Source organism: Mycteria americana, chromosome 2 (genome assembly GCF_035582795.1).
Source record: "Mycteria americana isolate JAX WOST 10 ecotype Jacksonville Zoo and Gardens chromosome 2, USCA_MyAme_1.0, whole genome shotgun sequence".
Lineage (NCBI taxonomy): Eukaryota > Metazoa > Chordata > Aves > Ciconiiformes > Ciconiidae > Mycteria > Mycteria americana.
The window spans coordinates 97,084,858-97,108,937 of NC_134366.1; the positions used below are offsets into that span (position 1 = coordinate 97,084,858).

Below are 24,080 nucleotides of genomic sequence, written 5' to 3' on the forward strand. Positions count from 1 at the left end.
CCACACTTCTGACATGGCAGATAAGTACTTTTATGATTACATGAAGTTTAGCACGTGCTATATGAAGGTTATCTTCAGAGGCTCTTAGACTGACAGCACAGCACAAATGATCTACACTTCTGATTTGACCACTTTCTCATGAAAAAGTCGCTCCATTTAGTTGGCTCATACCTGATTACTGGCGGCCATTATCAAGGTTCTCGTAGGCGCAGATTGGGGTTTACCACTTGGCATAGGCAATGCGGGTGGTAAACTGGCCATAAGCTGAGTCGGTGCTTGCAGACTGAACTGGTAAACATTAGGAGCTGTGCAAGGTGGTGTATCAGAATCCTTTTGGCAGAGAAAAAGGGGAAAAGAAAAGCAACTTTACAGAAAGTACAGTATATACAGGCTATGCACGTGAAAATGCACCCAAATATCAACTCATGTGAATACTGTAAGATTTAATGATTTTTTTTCAATGGTAAAAAAATAAAATACAAGCCAGCACTATGTTTACTTTACACATCTAGCAAAAGTTTAATTGAACCTGCATCAAGTAGACAATGTCAACAGGTCTATGGCAATCACGGGTCAGTTCCAGTCAGCACAACCTAAAGCCAAACTTATTTCTCTACTAAATTTGAATTAAAACGTGGGAACTAAGGTTGGGGAAAACACAGAACAAGAACAGCAACACTGTTAGTGATACATGGGCTAGAATTTCAGGTGTCATGACAGAATCAGTCCTCTGAACAGCGTTCTGGATTGTACTTATCTGTACAGCAAAGTTACTCACTGTAATTGTTATAGTCTTCTCCCATTCTACCCAGCAACAGCAAAGTTAGGGCTCCACCTACCAAGAAACAAGGAGACGGTCTGCCAGTCAAGACTAGAATACGTGCACCAGTCACCCACTTCACTGCTAGTTAGTTCCATTCCCCTCGCTTTCCATCAGAAAGCTGAGTGATAATTCTTCAGGGGAAGCAAGATGGATGCAGGATAACAGAAAATAAAATACTGTAACAGAACTTATATTACTGATTACTATTCCTCCTCCTTCCAGCCTGACCAACAGCAATTACAGATGCATAAGCAGTCATACTGGTGATGTTAAAACACTGTGTGCCTGGAACACTTAACAGACAACAAGCAAGGAGGCAAGCACAGATGCAGGGGTTGAATTCTTAAATGACCAATTACTTTCTAAGTTGAGAAAGCTGAAAAGCAAGCTACAGCCTTTTGAATCAACTTTGAATATAGATCCTGCAAAACTTATTTTTGAACCATAACACAACAGCAACAGGTAAGTAGCTTTCCATACATTTTACTGCTGCTTTTTACCTTGCCCTTAACTCCAAAGTATTCTGAATTCAAAAATAATGGAAAAATCTATTCTTTATCCCAAACCACTAGTGTTTTTTCCATTCCCAGCCATCTGGCTCAAAGTATAGCAAGAGATGGGATTTGGCCAATTAGTAGTTACCATATTAAAAGACATTATTGGCTAAGATCATCAAGGATCTTTACTGTTAAAGTAATTACTGAAATACTCTATTGCTCTTTCTCTAAAGATTAATTGACTGTAAGCAAAGACTCTTCACTTAAACCAAGCAAACTTTAAACAGACCTCCAGCACTACTACTTGCCCTCACATGGCCTTGCTTTCTAAATTAGATTCTTCAGTTAGAGAATAGGCTGTCTAGGAAAATATTTTCAAGAACAGAAATAAGAAAATATTTTAAAGCTTCTCCTGGGGAAAGGAGAAGGTCATTTAAGGGAGACTGACAGTTGTGAATACTGAGCAGCCTAAGCAATGAACTACGAGAAAGCAAAACTTGCATCCCAGCTGAACTGAATACCCACAGTAGAAACAGTCCTCAATAAAACTGTCAGCTATTAGAACAATCACTCTTTTATTAGTCTCTATAAAGTTGTGCTTACTAAAAAGTAAGTTCTAGAAAGAAAGGAGCTGCTCTCCTAGTAGGTCAACTAGTGGTAAAAGCTACAGTATGCCTTTGTGAAGCAGTTTCAGATACTTGCATCATGAACTCACTAGAGACAAATCATACTGATAACAAGAATCTGTGCAGCAATTTAAGTCTTACTTATGAGATCAGATGTTTACCATTTAATAAATATGCTCACAGTAGGCAACTACATGCTGTAGCACTGATCAAAAAACTAACCTTAGTTGTATGCACATGCAAAGCTGACTGCCTGGATGAAATGGCATTTTTCTCCTTTGCCCAATCCTACAATATTAGCTATGGGAACAGGCTACGGTCTCTACAAAGATGAAGTGGACATGTTCTGAACTAAGTAGCTGGTAGAGTCAGGTACAGCAGCAAGAACTTGGATTTCTAAACTGAAGTTTCTTTAGACACTCTTTTGGTCATGGAATTATTAAAAAGCTTATAAAAAGAGGGAAAAACAAAGAGGGGGTAGTCACATTTGAACAGACACCTTCTGAGCATGTGCACAAGTAACCATGAGCACACAGATGGGAGGGAAAAGGGGATCTTACTGTCTATCCAAATCAATGCATTATCTTCTGCAATGCAACCTTCACAAACCTGACTAAAGAATAGTTTTAGTCTCTCCATTCAAAGAATCTCCCCTTTCTCTTCTGCTTAGATACAATTAAACTCCCTGAAGATTCACATACCTAACCCAGATGGGACACTTGCCATTTATAAGATTTATAAGGGGTTTTGTGCAACAAGAAGTTAACTCCTGTATGGAAGCAGCAGCAGATGCAAGAGAAAAGGGAGTCATATGGTTTAACTGAGACTAGACAAATTTCAGCACAAGGAAGCTTGTGTTGCTTTATTTTAACTTTGTAATAGGTATGTTCTTCTGCCTCAGTGTTATTTACTGATACAAGTCTCATACACACAGATTGCATCTCTCTTCTGAGGCGATCCTGGATTGCTAACAGGATTACTGTGTGGAATTGATATGCTGACTTCTCATCAGCATCAAAATCCTTTTGTGAAGGAGAACATTACCTTTCTTCCTTAAACTGAAAAGGTTAACCTCAGTGATCAGAAAATTGAGCCTAATTTGAACAAAACTGATTTTCCACAAGCACTGCCTACACCGAGGGATTAAGTCTTGGTCTTCTGGACAGGACTCTTAAGTGTAATGTGCAAACTTGAAGCACTGCAGAAGCTCAGAAAACCTATAAGTAAATGCATACAGGTAATACCCTAACACTTTAGATCCATGTCTGGAAGACAAAAAGCTCTGGCCCTTACTAGGGTAAGTGCTACAGAGGTCACATTGTAAAAAGATAAACGTCAAATAAAGGGGTAAGATCCCTCAACTGATTTTAGTAAATAATCCAGGGATAAAGCTACAATGACTGCACTAAGAGCCAAGGTAAGTTCCTGATCTCTTGAATACTACTACTATGAATGCCAATCATAGAGAGTCCCTCATCCTGCAAGGAAAATACCTCCTAAAGAGATGCTTTTGGAACGAGAGAGACACTGCCAGATACAGGTTTATCCTGCTGGGAAGTTTCCATTTTTAAAACAGACTCTTTAAACCAGTTTCACCTTCCTGAGCAAGAACTTAGTACCTGGAAGGAAGATTTCTACTACTCATATCCTTGATTACTGAGGACTCTTTAATTTACTTTAATGTTGGAAAGAAGATAAGTATGGAAGAGACCTAGAAACTCAAGTGTTACTGATGAACTCTCATCTAACTTCAAATTTTGTTTGAGAAATGAGATCCCCTAGCCTCTGTCTAGACAGAAACAGTGAAACACTGCAGTCATATGAAAGATGAAGAGCTGAGGCAATCTCACAATCTCAACTTCTCCTCCTGACATCAGAAGAGAAAAAAAAAATCCTTTACTGTTCTGCAAATGCATCTCCCATTATAGGAAGTCCTGGGACCTCATCAGCAAGAGAATATTTACTCACCAGAAGCTCCTTACTAACTGGCCATAAGAGCTTATTTCAATTCTGTTAATAACTCAAGGCTTGAGATACAAGGTAAAGTGTACTGGTACATTCATCCATCAAAACAATAGTTCAGTTTCCATAAATTTCATGGGCACTCAATTATACTTATAAGCACTTGAGTAAGCATTCATGATTCTAAATGCATGAAAAAGTGGTGCCTTCTGCTTTGTTTCATGATGTAGTCAGTTGAGAAGTTTCAATTGACTGACAAGAGCTACCATTTTAAAGCTACCCTTTTAAAGCCTTCAATTTCCAAGACAGTATTTTTTATTTTAAAAGCTGGACCGGCCTAAGAAGATTAATTCACTATCCCAGTCTGTTTAAGTTTTGGCCCAGTGGTAAACGAGTCTAACTATACTAGAAGTCAGTATTCAGAAATCAAAACTTAAACAATAGAACGCAAGTTTCTAACTAATGTGACAGATTTAGGATTTTACACCCTACTCCTCACCTCCCAAGAATGAACTAGAGAGGTCTTGGCAAAAAGGTTCTTATTGTTTCCATTCTCCAAACTTCTCCCAACTAATTCAACAATTTTTTTCTCTTTCCCACAACATTCAGGAGCTGGAAGCTGTGAGAGAACAATGACCAGTTCAGTAAAAATTGTGTTCCATCTTTGAAGGCAAAGAACTATAAACACCAATTTTCTCACTATTTTCAGTTAACACTTTACACTATACAGTTTTTTTTCATGTGCTCCTCTCCTTTCTTACAATTAAAGTGATTTAACAGATAACTGCTGCCAGTCATACTCGTTTTGCCTCTTTTCCCATTCTGGCCTTCTCCATTATACCTGCATTAGCATTTTACATTATTATGAGCCAATTCACAGAGGCGAACCACAGAAACAGTAATCACGTTTTTACTATCTTCAACTTCTGAATCAGCTCACCACAGGATTAGGTGAACATCAGTGCAGAAAAGCAGGAGCAGCTAGTGAACAGAAACACCCCTAGCAAGAACATCTAACTACTGGACTGGCTTAGTAAAAGTGTAAAGCCATGCTCCTTGGAACGTAAAGCAACACCAGAAAACTTCTGACATTTCATAGTTTGGGGCCATGTGCAGGAGCAGAACTTCAATGCACGCTCTCACTTGAATAGTTTTAGCCCTAGTGTACTTAACTCTGCTTGACAAAGCAACATGCTTCCAAGGTGATTTCATGGATTACACCCCCATCTCATTTCTTTCACATCAGCTTGTGCCATTTCCCTTTTTGGTAGGTGGAGCCATAACTTTAAATACAGTGTAAATAAAGTAAAATTGAGATTAACAAAATTTCTACTCCTATGGGAGATCACAGGGTAGAGAATTTGCATCAATACAGTTGCACCATTTCCATTTGCTAGCCTATAAACAATACAAAACAGTCTCGAGTAAGACGCAATTCGTTGATTTTTCTGCCTTTAGGTCAACTGCATTACAAAAGGAAAACATCTTGGTCATTGTGCTTACAGGAGGGGAAAAGTAAAAGAAGAGATATAGGATACACAAGCAAACTGAAAAATATGCATCCTCCAAAAGCATTAGTGTTCATTTTACAGAAAGACAACTAAAAATGTAATCCAATTAGTATCTACCAAGATTAAATACAAGCACAGTACCCCTCTAACCTCACCTCATTATATTGTGACAGGCCTGACTGTGGGCTTATACCATGTTTTATCGATACTCACTGTATTTCAGTTAAGCCATCTTAAATAAAAAAAGGTCCCAGAAGTGTGTAATTCAAATTTCCTTTGTTACCCCAATAGTTTTATTTCACAGACTTTCAATTGGTCTGTATTGTTAAGAGTACAGTAATATTTCAAGTTAGTGTTTTTCCAAGTTAAGCACTAAATTATAGGACTCATTATGCAAGCTGAACATATACCGTTCTAGAATATAAATACTGAATTTAAGATTTCTTCCATCCTAAAATGGCTTTGGTACCTATGGTTCTTTTCAGGGGAGGGAATGTTAAGATATGGCAAGAATACAACTAGCCTTTGGCATCAGAAAGTAGTCTGAGCTCGACTTTTACAAAATTGTGTGCTTCTCTCCTTACTTCACTGACATCACAGCAGTAAAATCCAATTTTACTTGCTGATTTACACATTCCCTCTGTACCCTTTGCTGCTTAGAATAACTTGTTATTAAATAAAATTACTTTATAACTTTGTGTTCAAAATTGTGCCTTCTGCAGCTGTGCAGAAATTTACTCTTAATTCAAGTGGATATAGATAAAAGACTGCTCAAGCAATTGAGACAGAAGAACTGAAGGAGAGCATGAGACAGTATAAAACAGCACATGGTCAGAGATATGGGTTAAAAAAACAAAAATGTGGGACTATATAGTGAAAAAGGAAAAGAGGCAAAAGCAGCAGTGGAAAAATTTGTTCCCCTCTGGTCCACAGAAACTGTCAGTAATCTGCACAGCAAGAATAAGAGAAGAGTAGAGTTTTAAAGGATTGGGGCTTAAATTCTTAAATGCCCCAAATCAAATGTCAATCAAATGCTTTTCCCTGGTAACATCAGGTTGTCTCTGTCTGCATGCTCAGGATTGCCCACTGCTTTATTTGGAGACAAGCTGGCTGCAAGTCAGCACTTACATCTTTCTCTAAAGATTAAAGACTGAGGCCTACTTTTCAGAGCACTTGCCTCTATTTGTTCAGGAAGGGGCAAAGAGTAAGACAATCTGCATTCTACAAAAAGATGATCAACTATCCATACACATATTTGAATTGTTACTTTGGTGAGGACATGAGAATATTCATGCATGTAGAAAGAAGGGAGAAAAATCTGTGTAGCTCTTGCTCTCAACTGAGAATTTTGTTGGGCCACCCCCTTCTGCCCTCTCTTGCTACGCACACAATTTCAGCTGGAACTCTACAAATTAATCATAGTCATTACGACAGATTTAACAAGACTACAGGAAGAGCTGTTACAGTAACTACTCTGAAGTGTCTGTCCCTCTACTGCAGATAAGCACATGCCTTACACCTGCAAATTTAATCGCTTTAAAAAAAGCAACATTTATCAGGACAAGATACATCATATACTCTATCACCTGTATCTGTGAATAAGGAAGTACAACAGTTCCTGCTAATAAGCTGAAATTCACAGTCTGACTAATAGGAAGGAAGGGGAGATGGTGATAACTTCATTAAGCATGTTGAGTTCAAGTACTAAGCCACAATTACTGCAGGGCAAGTAACAGTTCCAAAGTCAGCGTGGGTATTGTATGCATTTAGCAGAATGATAGGAATAATGAGTATTAGTCTTATCAGTCATATTTATATACTACTCTCACAGTGTAAGCATCCAAAGAACTGAATACGTAATACTTGAAGACAGTGAAAAGACACATTCCACAAAACACTTAAGGTACTGCTCGGTGTATCCCCTAGCTGATGGGGGCAGAATGGTGGGCAGATGAAGCACTGACATTCTGATGAAAGATTGTTATAAATCCTGAACAGCAATGGCTACAGCTAAAATGTCAAGAACAGTCTGAAAGAATATACTGTAAATGCTAAAAATAGAGGCAAGGATTGTGTTCTTTCCCGAATTAGACTACACAGGTAGCTTGTTCACAGAAACTTCAACTACCTTGACATGACTGCACAGTCTTGAGAAGTCAGAACTCTTCACAAAATAATCTTGTCGTAGAAGCCCAAAGAACATTATCACCAGAAACACTGAGATAAGGTATATGAAATTTCTTAGATCCAAACTTCTGACAGACAACTTTGAGATTCTGTGCTGGACTAGATATGAGATTACATATCTATTAGGTAACAGAAAAGAGCTTTAGAACTTTCCTATGAGCCGTTACATCTGTTACTGATATGCAGGTATCACTGTCACATAAAATGCCATGCTTTATTTGGCATAACGGCATCAAAACTGCAGAGAATACTTAGCATCAGGAATTACACCAGACCAAAGTGAGACTGCAAAAACATACCTAGGATTATTTTTTACTTGGCAGATACTGTAGATCAGCAGCAGATATTCTCCACCACTACTCTAGGACTTCCTGAGCAGCCTTCCACAATGCTTAAGCAACAAGAAATCCAGGTCACCAGTTACAGAGTGCAGGTCCAGAACAAAAAAGCACCCAGAAAAAAAAAGGCATTTTTCAAGAGGAATTTGGTCACTGATTAGGTTCTCAGACTGACATCTGCAACTAGCCAGAACAAGCAGAGAGCTGGGGGTGAACATAGCTCATTTTATCTGGTTTCAGGTTCTCGTAACAATCACTTAACTCAGTATGAAGGTTAAAGAGAGATTTCCTAATGCCAGAGGCTTATTTTCTGTTGTGGAACAGTTTGACTCTTGCTCCCATAGAATAAAAACTCACACACTTTGCACCATTCTTGATGGCAAAGTTATTTATAAAACATCTTCCATTATTCACTTCAACATTTGTTGGACCATGTGGGAATGCATCATATTTTGCAACTTACCTGTTTGCACGAGTAAGTGAAGAATACACACTGCCTCTTTGTCAGGGCAGCATATGGTATTTTAAACACCTGCACAGCAGAATACTTCATTGAGAAGAGACTTACTACATAGATCACTTTGATAATTAACAGAATCCAGAAAAATGTATGTGCAGTCAAATACGTTCTCATGATCAGATTCCTTGTATCCATAGGTTTATTTCCATGTGTTCCTCAGTTTGCTCCTGATCACTAATATTTATATTCTTCACAGAGCTGAGGTAACAGGGCAGGAACTTTAGTACTCAGTATTTTGCAAGGAACTACATTAGACACACCAGTAAGAGAGTCAGAGCTCTGCATTGACATGTACAATAAGACAAACCCATAAACTGAACAGCTGTCTCACTAATAGTAATAGGGATACCAGATTTCTCTTCTACACAGTCTTTGATCCAAAATTTACTGGTCCTTATGAAAGTGTTCTTTTGTGACCAAGATTTCGCAGTTTGCTAGGACACTTATGAAAGACAGCACAACCAGAATTTCAGCCAGATCATGCTAGCATATAAGGCATTTTGTAAATAGCTTTGCTGCCTTGGAAAATCCATATAAGGATACTTCTTGTACAATTATGATTTAGTCTCATTAGATCCAGTTCTTAGTTTTGGGCTGTGTAGACAGTGGCCCAGAAGTGTTCCCCCACAAGCTAGCCCTGGACCTGCAGAGATGAAAGCAATCATCCTCCTGAATTTGAAGCGGTGTACTGAGGAAAAGCATATACATCTAAAATATATGGGGAAAGAGAAGGCTGTCCTTGAAGGATGCAGTTCTCTTGTTCCTCAGTGGTACATAAGTTCTCATCTTTAAAAGGTTACCATCAGTATTGTCCCCAAAGGAAGGAAAGCAGTAGCAGGAATGGAAAGAACTCAGGGCAGTAACTTGAAGCTCTTGTATCCATATACTTCCATTCTTCTGAGTATGTACAAAAGTTGAAAGGCTTACTTTAAATATTAGCTCTGGTTTATGCCAATCCGGTCTCCAGAAAAACCTGCTCCTTTTTATTGTTCTATTCTGACACCTGTTCTCCTGCTGCTGGAACAAATCTATAATCATTGCTATCTCTGAAGTGCCTGTAAGTCCAAGACACCGGGAGCCTTATCTATTCAGCTGCTGAGCCATATTTACCAAATATAAGGAAAAACCTGTAATGCTGCCAGAACTTCAAGGAAGCAAATCTTTAAAAACCATACAGCATGCTGTATTACAACCAACTAAACTAACTACTGTTACAACCAACTATTAAACTATAGGGTTTAATAAAAATTCTAGGATCCCTATGAGCAATATTGCACTGCTTTGATAATGCTTGCATACTTAATATGTACTGCCAATATTGCTTCCAGGACATATTGACAAATATATGCAAGGCCTCCAGACTTATGGCTGGTGTACAGTAATGTGATGACTTCAGAATACAGCTACTTCTGTGCTAGCGTGGACAGCTAGAATATTAGACCTTCAGAGAGGGGCAATATGACCAAGTAAAGTCACAAGTTGCCAAGCCTATTTCCTCTTCCTCAATATACCTTAAATTGACTTGTTATATTCGTAGGCAGATCTCAGAAAGGTCAAGGTGCAGCTGATCACATGAAACTTTAGCAGTAAATTGAAAAGCAAATACACTATCAAGTCCCTCTAATTTGACAGCTAGGATCTGGTAGTTGATACACAGCAAAAGATATTTTGCATGACTGCAGAATACATCTCCAGAAACAGTGTCTTGACACAGACCTTGTACTTAAGGTTAACAGTGACATCACAGGGATGAATATTTTGCTATTAAAATAAAACCTTAATTATTGGGAAGAGATCAGCAAACTGTCAATCTGCGATCTCCCTGTATCCTGCATTTTCTTTATAATCTGTCTCTTGCTTTCAGTCTTCAGTATCAGAGAAGTTCAGAAGATTTAATTTTAAATGATTACAGAATCATTCCTGAAGAACAATCCTTCCACAAGATCAGAGCTAACACTACATGTAACTCTACAGTGATGAAATGCACCATATTCATATTCCCTTGTTCTGAAGCTGGTACCAAAGTTCACTGCATCATACCTATTTGCAGTGCACCCTAAGTTTTGGCACAAATACCAGTTGTCAGACATACTAGATGTTCCTTCGCTGGAACCTGGGTATAGTATTATGCCAGATCATGCCATGGATAGCCTCTTCAACTCCAGCAGAATAGGCTTCTCTTCCTGAATCAGATGCAGCTCGGGACTGCTGAACCAGAACTTACTCATCCTCACATATCCAAGTGTGAGTAGGATGAACTCATCAATTATTTGTCAGAAGCCTGCCATTCCATTCCAAATTCAGATAACATGCTGGGAGTCTGCTAAGGACATAATACCAATAAATGACCAGGGCTTAAACTAGGGTCTGTCACAAGCACATGGGTATAAGGCTTTTTATTTTGTTAAAAAGGGTAGCATTTCCATTTATTTTGTGGATGCCCAAACTGATTGCAGGTCTTTCTTGTTGAGAGCTTCCTTTTCACTTTTCATTAATTTCTCTGGCATCAGGCAATGAAGTTTCATCTTCAAAGTCAGGCAAAAAGGGACTAAGGGGAGGTCATAATCTCACCACCCATTACATAGAGAGAGCACAAGATTAAGCAAATATTTGTATTTTCTCATAAAACTTATTACAGCAATGTCTTTCTCACTAACACACTCAAACCAGGAGCATGGCTAGTAGTACCACTGGCAAGCATCATGCTGTTCTTTTTCCATTAGCCAGATGGTGCAACTAAAGGATTTGCCATATTTACTGGAGGTGGAGTGAAAAAAGACAATTTAACACAGAAAATTCAGCAGTGTAAAGGAATTACAGAAAGTAACCAGAACATATAAAGAAGGCATTTGTCCCTCAAAGGTTATTAAATGTTTATTGAATACAATTCCCAACTTTTAATTCCATATTTGACTAGTTTTTGAAAGAAGTCAAGAAACAGGTACTTGGACCTCTCTTGGCATCATCCAGTTATTCACTATTGTAGTTAACTGGATATGACATCTTGTTCCAGTCAATACCTCTACCTAGCACAGAATGCTTCAGTAGATTTATAATGAGCACCTCATGCCATACAATGCAATTTTGTGCTTTATAAACTGCACTGCCCAATTCCATGTTGATTTAACTCCATACCGAAACAAAAACGCCTTATAGAATCTTAAGAGTCTGGGAACACACCTAAAGAGAATACAACCTCCTCTTCCAGGAAGTCACAATAAAGCTCAGCAATTACTTTCAAATTGCACTTTCAAACAAGGAAGCTGACAGCAAGACTTTACATACGATGGCCCCATTACCATTAAAACATGAACTGACTGCTTGGCTGAAAATAGCAAGGAATATTATTCACGTTCACAGCATGGTATGATGTTCATGTTCAATTTGGGGTGTGGGGAAAAAGGACCAGAATTTCACAATGGGACATTTTGCTTGATGGGAAAATTTATGAAGATATATTTCTATTCTTCTAATTAATTAGCTACTGTTAACTTGGGGTTTTATATTTTATTATATTTAACTACTACCAGAGAGTACCAAAGATTTAGGATGGAATTAAGACCATTTAATTTAATGAAAAACTATTTGATTTCAGTAATTTTTCTGAGCAGGGGAAGCTATTAATTTGCTGTAGCAGCTTAGGGATAGTATCACATTAAATGCTGTTGTATCAGTTGAGGCTTTGAAGAGTATGATAAACTCTGCTTCTTATTAGCTTAACCCATTAAAAGAAAAAGCTTACAATGTCACTGCCGGAGAGTGATGATACAGAAGAGGCAGATGAGCCAGAGGATAACTGTTGTGTACTAGCCAATGACAAAGCCAAGCGTTGGTTGTAAGATGGTTCAGAGTCTCTGTTCTGTTGCTGTTCTCCATTGCACGGAGCTATCTGGTCTCTTATTTTCAACCTATTATCTGTTAACAGAAAACATAAGTATCATTTAAGAGCACAGAATACAAACACATGGGCCTTGAAGTCTAAGAAGAGCTGCAGTTTAACAAGCTAATTGAAAAACAGGCTCAGAGAAAACTAGTCTTAGGTTAGAAAGTTACAAATTCCTTTTATTTTTTCCTACATATCTGCAAGTGATTAATTTCAAGACATGAGTATTTTGAATTACATCAAATTCAAGAAAAGATTTTAAGTTGGTTTCAAAGATTCCTGCTATACCTACCAAGTTCAGGTGATAAATTAATTTTGCTCCCCCACTTCTTTTTAATCCAGGCCCTGTAGTCAATCACTTCTTGGGTCACTTTGATGATTCTACCTAATGTGCTAAAAAAATTTTTCAATTAAGTATTAAACAAAAAATGTTGGTTACATGTTTGCAAGCATTTCAACAAGCAATCAAATTATGCTAAAAGTCAGTTTAAGATACCCCTAACCAAAGAATCCTTCTGAAGTTTCATTTCCTTAGCACACCATTTAAGCCACTGAAGCGTCACAATTTTTAAATTAGTATGTTACTTATCTTCTACCATACTAACATGCAAGCACTGACACATAGGCAAGATTTTTACTCCATATTTCTAAATGGAGTGCATCTTAATTATCAAGAATGTACATGCAGATACCAGTGTACTTGATAAAAGTAATTTACAGGTTCTTGCATTTCTCCATACAGAAAATATTTTTTCCACAGAATCTGAATTAGAACAGTTATGGGATGCAGTGAAGACATTAACATCCCAGCCCCCCAGCTGACCTTCACACTGAAGACAGAAACCTTCACTCATCCTTGCTTACAGATTTACAATACAACTTAAAAGGTGTAAGATCCCCACAATTATAAAGGAAGTACCATGGATCGTGAGGTAGTGGAAACAAGAAACAGACTGGCTCCAAAACCAGAATAAGTTAGAATTTAAGAAAATTCATAACAGTAACTGGTTCAGAGAAAAAGCCTACCTGGTCCTTCTGAACAGTGACCAATTATCAACAAGTACAAAGTAATATTTTTCCAACACCTTCCCAACATTCAGCTATTTGAATTGTACTTCTTGAGCAGGAGTTGTGTCCTTGTTTGAAAGCTAAACTTTCAAGCTTTCCTTTCATCATGGACTAGTGACTGAAACATTATAAACTCCACGCTCAAGATACATGAAGGACTGACTATTGTACAAAAATGGGCTGTGAAAAGTTACCATCTTGGAGAAGGTAATGTTATTTTAGTTTTGAAAATCTTCAATGGTTACAATAAAGCTTATTTTGTATTTCATATCATAAAGGTCCATTGTACCTGTACTTGAATTTTCTTTTGGTTTAGGTGTATAATGGGAAGGGAGAACATACATAGCCTAAATGTATTTAGGCTACCTTTATTAGGTCATTTCATAATAGCAATTTAAAAAGGAGCAATAATTCTCCAGCTGGCTGAGGGATTACTATTTCATGCAAGACCAAATACCACATGTTCCATGTTGAGTCTTCCAACTTTAAAGACGTGTCAGTGTGTTAGTACTGAAAAAGGCAGCCCAGCATTTTAAGCAAACATTGAACCAAATAATACCATCTAAATTACAAGTCAAATAGCTGCAGAAGGGCCTCACAGACTAAATGAATGCCATCCACCATTCTATTTATGTAATGTAGATAAAGTGATGCATGTTGGAAAATAAAATCTTGAATTTTACATGCAGAATTAAAGGCATGATTGTCAGCACTCAGCAACTAAAGATCTGGGTTATAATAGGTAATTCTTTGGACACCAGAGTAGAGCACATTAAGAAAGGAACAAATAAAACAGAGGATAGTATTTTGGCAACGTACACTCCCATGATATAACAGCATTTTAAATACTCGATGCAGTTCTGGTTTCTCCATCTCAAAAAGGAAGTTAAACCAGAGGAGACAGAATGAAGACAGGGATGACCAACACTGCAGAGAATCAGCTGTGGCCCTGAAGTTGCAGTTCAAGACAGCAATGCCAGTATGGGACTCAAACATACACATGCTGGGTCTCTCCAGCAGTGGGACAGAGAAGAAAATCTTGAAGCTAAAAAATTTCATCTGAGAATGCCTTCATAAAGATTTGAGCTTTTACTCCAGGATGACCTATAACTTTCACAACCTCTACCAGCAGTGGTCTTAGAACCAGAAGCAGAAAATGAATATGGACTGAACAACATAAGCTCTTACGGAGAGGAGTTTGTCAAGCCTGAAGCTTCTGGGAGTACTTTCCCAGAAGTAAATCAACAGTCGTGCTTTCATATACCAGAAGGAAAATGAATGATATAGGATGGTATTTTTATCAGCCTGAGAGACTGATACACCAAAAATGCCTGCTATCAAATAAGTGTAAAGGGTGAAACTACTGCTACACCAACAATTATGGCGCAGAGTTGCACATACAGAACCTGGGAATCTCTTCTCTCACTAGCTCCTTTCACAGAGAATAGAGATCAAAGCCCCAAACTCTCATTTTTGGCAGAATGAGAATTTCTTTTTTTCTACCTAAGTTATCACATCAGGAGTTCAAAGGCAGATCCAAGCTATAGTGCTTGTACACCAAAATTAAAAACATTATGAGATATCAAAAACTGAAAGGTGATTAAGGCTATACTGCCATATACTTAATAGGGCAGCAAAGAAAGAGGAAGCAAGTGTAACCAAACTAGATACTGCTCTCAAAGAACACCATTTCATATGTACAGGACTCAAGCACATTCACTGAGTCAAAGAACAATTTTTTTAAAATAAACATTTTAAAATTGTGCTTATATCCGCTTTCAACACTGAAAATGCTTAGGAACAAAAAACCTATTAATCTGCCCAGCCCTTAGTATGAGGAAATTCCATGCTTTTGGGTTTGTTTTTCTTGGCTGAGGCCAGAATTTCTACAGATATGAGACATTCCCACAATTCTACAAAGATGCTTGTTTGGAAGACATGGAAAACAGTTAACTGGTTAATAAAATTAGACAGCTCTCCTATGAAAGATGCCCCTTTAAGGTTTTTCCCTTAATATTATTGTATAGTAAAACCAGGAATAAGCTATTTACAAACCTAGTTTATAAGAGCTTAGAAGCTCCTCTTTTTACACATTGCAAGCCTTCAGTTCACAGGGACACTTTCTAGCTGTCATTACAGCACAACTATGGTGCAAATAAATCTTAAGATCACTCTTAAAAGGCTCAGATTGCTGGCATAAGATTCAGTAAAATCAAATACCTAAAGCTCCAGCCAAGCTCCACATGAATGAGTGCCTACCAGAGCAGGAAAAACATCAAGTCTGTGATAGAACAGTCAAAATAACTGTTCAGCAGGCCCTAACTGAACTTAGGAAATATCCCCCTGATATTAAAAGGGCAATATAATCTAAAAGCAGATTAAGGAGCACCTCAGAAGGATCTGCTTGAGCACAAGTATAAAAAAAAAAATCTAAAACCTTTACCCAGACAAATACTCTGTGTAGGAAAAGCTGGTATTGCTGATACCTCTTTAAGAGACAGCATGCATTCTAGTGACAGCCACCCACCGTTCAAGATGTGAAGCAAAGGGAGGACTGTTTCAGACAGCACATTTCTGCTTTCTGTCAGCTTTCTATCAGCAGACCTAGCAGGAAAATTTAACATTCCCTTTGACAGCTCCCCGAGCTCCAAGGACTATCTTGGCCAACCAGGGCAAGCCAAACCTAACACACAGACCTGCCGGCAGCTAGATCAGTTGACCTGTATACTACGAAGAGATCAAACACCTTTCAAGCACAGAGATGGAAAAAAAAAATCACTTTACATATGGCCCAGACTATTCTTGTTTTAAAGATTATCACCTGTAAATGACAATCCCTGACATGCAGTAACAAAACCCTGCCAAGGCCTCCTCAAACTCTGAGCTCTGGCCTGTTGGCATGACAGTCCCTTTCCCTCATCCACCTGCACCACATGTCTGGCACCAATAAGGAGGAACCTGTTACCAATCTGCAACTCTAGGAACTGAAGAAAGGTTTCAAAAGTCTTAGTTACACTGGAAGGGCACATCACAGCAGAACCACTCTTCCATTCTTCGTTTCATATGACCTCGTCTGCCTCCCAAATGTGGCTATGCTGCTGTTTAGAGATGCAGTCTAAGCACACGTTCATATCTGAACCATGCGACAGGCCAACATGTAAGCCAACATCCTGATCTACAGATATACATATTAACCTAAGGATGCATCTTTGTCACATCCAGATCAGCATAACTTATGGCTGTCAAATGGTACAATACCACTCTCTCCATCTTCCCCCAAACGTGAACTCCTGCTGCTTCTCTTGCTTCTGATCTGCCCATCACGCAGCCACAAGCTGGATCAACTTCTTGACATGACAGACATGTTGATGTATTTGTTTTCAGTCAGACCAGAGTTCATCTGACTCACCTTCTGACCACAGGACCACTATATCTGATCCAAGGCAAAAGTCAGGAATATACAGGCTAAGAAGGAAGAAAAAGGGCAGCTGGCAGGAGAAAGCCCACAGATAGTTAGGCTAGATAAGGTATAACATGAAATTGCACCTTAACATAGAGACCATGGACAGGGTAGTAACAGGTAGTCCACTATTTCCAAGAACATGAATCAATGAGCAAGAGCTTGTTGCCAAACATCTGCTAGCATTTCCTGTGGTTTATCAAGAAACAGAATAAAACTGGGAAAATGGTCATTAACTGGAAAATATCACTCCTTACAGAATTCTTTAGTTAGCTCACTTAAGATGACACACTCTTCTCTAGACACAGGCTATGGCCAAAGACCACACTAAAGCTGTTCAAAGCACATACTGACACTGACCCTTAAGCAGGAGCTATCCTGCCCATAACTATATTTTACAGCTAGACCCATGTCCCCATGGCCCTAAATATTAAGAAATCAATCGTGATTTTCAATCACCTTGGCTGAAGACACATCAAACCTGAGCTTGTGTACAAGTTGTACAGATTTAAAATTGATCAGTCTCCTCATTTTCCTACTAGGAAAACCCCTTCTTCCAAGATGATGGGAATCTGTTTGCTCTAACAAAATCTACTGAACTGTCTATCAACCTCTCCTGAGCCGTTCTTGAAGGAGGATGGGTGAGATAGACTGGGGACAAAACAGTGTTAAGGTAATTTCTGTAGCTATAAGAATTACCTTCAGGACTCAGCTGATTACTGTTTCTACTCACACAGAAGATAGCTTTCAACTCCCACTACACTCCAGATGCTATATTTGGAAGCTTGAATAAAGATGCTGGTAAGAGTGATTTGAATCTACCCCTTATTATTCTGTGGGACTTGTTACTACAGAACATGGACAAGAAAAAGGCCTAAGCTGAAGGACCAAAATCTGACTTTTTTCACACTGGGAATATCAGAAGCAGCAGCTGGCTAGAAAGCCTTAAATTAACTTAGGCTTGTGCTCCTTTGAGTTGGACTGACCCTGAAAAAGAGCAGTAACGATGATCATCCAGAAAGATTTGAAATCTACGGAGACTGTGATCTACAAAATAGGACTTGTACACAGAAATTTTCCCTGGAAAGAGCTAGTATGAATTCAAACCCACGAGGTAGTTCAAGAATAAACCGTTCCACTTAGGGTAAAGCTAGCCCAAATTATGACAAAACTGAATAAGCTCAGCCTGAGGAGTTCAGCATCCTGCAAGTTCCTACCCTTTCAAGTGCTCTTCATTTAGTCTGGGTTGATCCATCTAGTAGAACAACATATAGCTAGTCACTACTTTTAAAGGGAACCCACTGTTTACAGTTTAACCTACCACTAACAAGCCTAGAAAAGGGAAAAAAATGGATCAGGACAAAGGGCTCCTGCATGGCTAAGGCTTTAGGTCAGGCCACCAGAAAAGTCTTTATACAGAGCCTAGACCACTCCGCCTAACAGGTGGAAGAAGGATCTGAAATACACCTGGACTGCCCAAGCACATCAGGTTTAACTAAAAACTGAGACTGAACATGGACTGCTGTTGAAGTTCTGCAACAAACTTGTTACCAAACACCTCATCATCCACCTACAGGTCCTTTGGCATTAACAAGACTGGTGCTGGGGGAACTATTTGCATACAGGACTTTGTTGAATGCTGTTCCTCTTGTGACACCACTCCCTTTGACCGAATGGCAAGCCACTGGCATGATGAGTTCTGAGACTCAGGCTGGCACAGACAGCCCAGAACTAGGAGAAAGACAGATCAGACGTACGACACGTGAACACTGCTGCTGAGACTTCTCCCCAGGTTTGAAGTTGTGACAAAATTCATTTTCCCAAATACAGGAAGAAGTGTACATATGAACTGCATATACTGATGACATCTGAGGTGTCCATTAAATGCATTTGCAAATACACTTTTTGATGTCTGTAATAAATACAGGTACCTCATAAGAGAATGACTATATCCTTTGGAGAACCACAGAGAAGTTAATGAAGGCCAGGACCCAAGTCACACAAGCAAAACTTCAGGAATCCCTACGTATAGAATTCTATCTACTTACCTAAGAATGACATTTCATTCAGCAACAAGAATTGTCAGCCAGTACACATTTAACAGATACACCTTTAATCTATCTTAAAACAGCAGTCTCAAATGTCAGTGTGTAACACTATGTACCACTCTTCCTATATCTCCATCACAGGCATAACTGCAGTCTCAACCTTTGTGGATTTAATACCACAGAAAACCTAGAGATTCACGGACACTATCAAAATACTGTCAGTTTTAAATCCACGAGTGAAAGACTGCATCCACTTTTGTGGTAAACTTACTATAGGAGAACTATTTCACCTTCCAATGACATTAATGCTGGAAGTTAACAGCTTGCCTAGAGTTTGGAATTGTATCTAGACGGTTTATGTGACTTGTTACAGCCATCCCTCCCTGCGATTAGCTGAGGAGCTCAAAGCCATTGGGATTCTACAGAAGTCTCAGGGAAGAGATGCCCTCTGATCTAGCCCCAGTTTGTACTAAGGGTTAGAATAACAGATGCTAGAGCAGATACATGACTGAAAATATAACATGGCTGACATACCTTCATTTACTTTCTCCTCCCCCTTTCAAAAACTAGAAAATGTGCAAAGGTGAGAACTGAGAAAATACTAGCTGTACAGTGTTTCTATGAAAGACATTAAGAACTGCACTAAAAATGGCACATCTAGAAGTAAGCTACTTTTAATGGCAGTTCTGACATTATGGCCAAATTGAACTGATTCTTTTAATAGCTTAATTACATATCAGGCCTTTTAAAATAGCTTATGGGAGCATATATTAAAGAACTATGGAAATTTCTAGCCTTGTTGTCTAGTTTTGTGTCTAAACAAGCAATTTGATCACGCACATTTCTTTCTGCCATAGTACAGACATACATCATACCAAACATTAAACCAGCAGACCTTCCTTTAAAATACTTTAAGCAGAACGTTTGAGGGAAGACCAATTATTTTCTGGCTCCCTTCCACACTAAGAGAGCCTCACATTGGACTCATCCCGGGTTTTGTCACGCTGTCTTCATTTCAGTGCTGCACATTGAGGTATTACACTGTCATACCACTGGGCAGCCTAAACTTCTGGGCAGATTTCAATACAGCCGCAGTTAAACAATAAATAACAATATTCCTTTTATTGATTTAGACCCAAACATTCCTAATTGATTATACAGACAAATGGATATTCAAAAAGTGGACTAATTACCTCTCAGAATCTCTATTTGGATATGATCTTGCAAGTGGTGATACTGCATGGCTAAGAACAATGTAGGCATAATCAAAAACTTGTTTCACTTGCATGGCACCGTAAGAACTTCTGCCAACGTCGTTTCCTGAAATAATGTGACAGTCATCAGATCATCTTTTTTTAATATCAGTAACCAGAAAATTATTCATACTTAGAGCTCAGAAGCCTTAACAATACAGCTTAACTCTGTTTAAACTGGTTAGCCCATCCTACTCATGTCAACAACTAAGTGTGCCTATCTCAATAAAAGAAGCTAACCTTAGGAATGACACTTAACATTATGCATTCAATTTACCATTTTTAAAATACCGATGTACCAGTGCCTGAAAGAAACAGAATAGAGATCAGCTTAAAGCTCTTATAGCTGTCTTTTAAGAGGGAACCTACCAAGCTTAAAGCATCATATCTCACTTACCAGTAGAGTTTCTGCAGGCCAAATTCAGCTTAAAATTCCACTTGTGCAACCACATTATCTTCATTGGGCCCAGTATACTTACATCAACCCCTACTTAACCTTATCAAAACTACAGATTAATAAACCAGCTCATACAGATTATTTATCTCCACAGGATAAACCAGTTTGTCAAAAATCTATCATAGAGGATTCCAGAAGTTTGTATAGCATTGTTTTTTGATCAAGTTAGAGGCACTTCTTGACTGCCCCTCTTTAAGCATGAATGATGTTCATAGCAGAACTCCTTCCAAAAGCAGTGCCATGTGTGAGGAACTGCAGAAGTTAAGAACGTGCAACGCTTCTGTATTAGTGACAATGCACAAGCATTGGTCTCCCATTTGACACCTAGAAAGATCTTGCTATTACTAGCAAGAAGAAACATCTGGAGGTTTTTTTTGTAGATATATTTGGCACCAGACACCAAAGGTTCACTGTCACCACTCAATTTAAGAAAAAAAGAAAACTTCCTTCAAATTGCATGTCTAAAATACAGACTAGATCTTGAGTGGGTAGAAAGCTGCTTACAGTAAAAGGTTAACCTCCTTCAGAATGATGCTTGAAATGCTGTGAGAACACTGGAAAAGGATGAACCACTGAACATGTTTATTTTAAGCATGAAAATCAGATCAAGGCCCCTGAACAGGTTTTAATGAAAAATCTGCTTTGAAAATTGATGGGTAAAGGACAGAATCTATCCCTTGGAGGACTGAATCCAATAAGGAACCCTTCACTCAAAGTGTTTTCTCCAGCAAGCCATTATAGACAAACATGCTGAAGCCTGCCATCGGGGGGAGTGGGGGGGGTGGGGGGGTGGGGAACACCAAAAAAAAAAGCAACCAGCCTTGGCTTTACTACTTGACAACACATTTTAATCCTTCAAGATTCTCCAACCATAATGCCACTTTAACAGAAAAGCATAATCAATGAAAACAGACTGGGAACATAAGAGCATTTTGGGAACACAGAATTTCTTCAGTCATTTATATGGTCAAATAAAAACTGATCAAGAAATACTTTCTGTTTACTGAAGTAACTGAGTATCTTGTTCTAAATGCACTGCTGCAGTATCCAGCAGCAACTAGGCTCAAAACTACAAAAGCTTCTATAAGCGGCATATATGCAATTGGACTCCACCCTGAAGTAGAAGCAGAGACCAATGTGGGCCTAGGACAGTGAATCTAGGAAGAAACACATTGTAGTTAAGTTCAGAGCTGCACTACAAAGTAGCAGAGGACTTCACAAAGGACTTAGTCCAAAGGCAGCTGAATAGAGACCAAGGTATTTCAGTGGTGAAGAAATCAGAACACAAAAATGTTAATTCTACTAGAAAACCAATTCTTAATTCAGTACAGGTTTTCCAGGGGCAGGACACATTGTTGTGTCATGCAACAATGCCACCTTCCACATAATGACATGCTAAACATATATACAAGAGAAATAAATTGAGAAGCAATACAGAAATGGAATATACACAAGTGGCTAAACACACACAAGTGCACCTACCACTAAATTCGAGTCCATCTATGGTTGGACTCGATCTTAAGGGTCTTATTAACCTAAATGATTCTATAAATTCACATAACAGGAATTAAGAATACACACTCAAACAAATTGCATTAGTCTAATCTGGTGCTAAGGCAGCTACATTTGACATGCATCCTGCATGAGGTTACACCAAAATGAAGACACTGCTGCTACAAACTGTTGGTTACTCCTTTTGTCAGTTGCCACCTCCACTGTTGTGCCAGCGAAAGAAGTCATAAGCCTTCCCTAATCCACTTACAGCAAACTCAGGCAGTTTAGTTTAAACCACCAAAGTTGTGTATGAGTCTTGATTGAAGCAGATTTGAGAACAGAGGCAGGATAGCTCATGCCATAGCATGCCTAGGCTCCTGGATTGCCTCATTCTGCACCTGTAATTAGTTCATAAAAATGTCTGAATAAACATGTCTTATTCAATTATACAGTCTGCAGAGCTTCTGACTTGCACTGCAGCTGAAAAGCAGGTACAGAAGCTACTGTGAACTGTACTGGTCAAGTTTGTATAGAGGTGGCCCTACCCAATCCAGAAAGCAACATACTAAAGAAGCCAGAGGATCACATATTTGCATTTGCTGTCTTGAATAGATTTTCTTCCGAGAGATCATTCTCATCAGCAGATCACGTCTTACATACCTGAGCATACTACTTCTGTCACAATCTACAGACTGATCAGTTAAAGCACGTAACCCAAATGTTCTCACTCTAAAAAAGTCATAGAGACTTCAATCCTCAGATGTACATTAGTAGATAACAATAGTGTGTGATTTCATGTATAATTCAATCCTCATTCTTTCTTACAAAGCCTTCATCCCTAAAGGAGCATGTCTAAGATTTCCATCGCTCACTATCAGTATTGCCACTCCATCAGGTAGCCCTCCATTACCTGAAGCAGTTTTAAGAACATGGCCTGGAAAGGTAAAGGTAAGACCATGAGCTAGGGCTGAAGCAGGTCCATTTATGTTAAGCTATTACCTAGTAAGCACCTTTTTGCAACATTCAGTGTTAAAGGGGTTCTTTCAGATGCTACCTTCAATGTATTTGTGTATTTTTATAAATGCATGTATTTTATATACACATATATATTTGCAGGTTCTGATGACAAACAGCAGATATTGAAAAGCTGTAATGAATAACTTTGAGCAGCCACTAAGGCTAGAACAGATAATCCCAATAGTTGTTGCCAAGCTCAAATCTAATTACTTCCTGTATTTGTGACCTATCAAGGTGCAGAAGCAAGCAACGTGAAGCGTAATTAGTCCTGCAAGTTAAAGAGTCTCTTTTCAAAGAAAACACATTGAACGTAAGGTTTAGAACTTTTGTTAGTGCGCATAGTAATTCAGAACGAAGAACAACCTTCCTCATGAAGGGAGCAGCGCAGGTGGAACTCCAAGTCTTAAACTGCAATTTAGCTACTCTTGCTACTGCCAATCTGAACCAAGATCAAAGCCATTCCTGTTCTGAGCATCAGAAATGACTGAAGGACCTTGATAATCACCTGATTCACAAAGACAAAATAATAAGCTTCCTTAATCAGCTGAATAAATGCCAAGTTTATTTTACAACCACTGATTTAAGATTTGTCAGCTGCAACCAGAGTCACATCTTCCAAGACAGGATACTGCTAGACCAACTCCGCACAAGCCTCTTCTAGGACGGTATCATCTACCTATCATATCTGCTCCAAAATGTTCCTGTGAACAGACTCCTGAGTGCCTGGCTTTGCAGTTCTCCTAAATTAATGCTTTCACTTTCTACACATCAAAGAAAGGACAACTGCTTTGAGAAACTGAAATGGTGGCAGCTACAAGGCATTTATAGAAACTCCCTTCTTTGGATGATGCTAAGGGAAAGATTTTCATCTCATCACCCTGTCCCAGGACACTAACTCAAGATGAAGAATCTTAGGCTATGTATGAAGATCAAGTA

General features: G+C 38.7%; 1 protein-coding gene across 4 annotated transcripts in view; it reads right to left on the reverse strand.

Annotated features, from left to right (window-relative positions):
* Positions 1-24,080, reverse strand: part of TENT4A (terminal nucleotidyltransferase 4A) — a 62,353-nt gene that overhangs the window by 13,402 nt on the left and 24,871 nt on the right. For 3 of the 4 annotated variants that reach the window (XM_075494064.1, XM_075494066.1, XM_075494067.1), the window contains exons 8-11: positions 20,117-20,243; positions 12,640-12,740; positions 12,207-12,379; positions 172-330 (exon numbers count right to left, since the gene is read on the reverse strand). In XM_075494064.1, coding sequence (XP_075350179.1) covers positions 172-330; positions 12,207-12,379; positions 12,640-12,740; positions 20,117-20,243 — 560 coding nt within the window. The remainder of the gene's footprint in view (positions 1-171; positions 331-12,206; positions 12,380-12,639; positions 12,741-20,116; positions 20,244-24,080) is intronic. The other variant, XM_075494068.1, reaches the window with a different exon arrangement.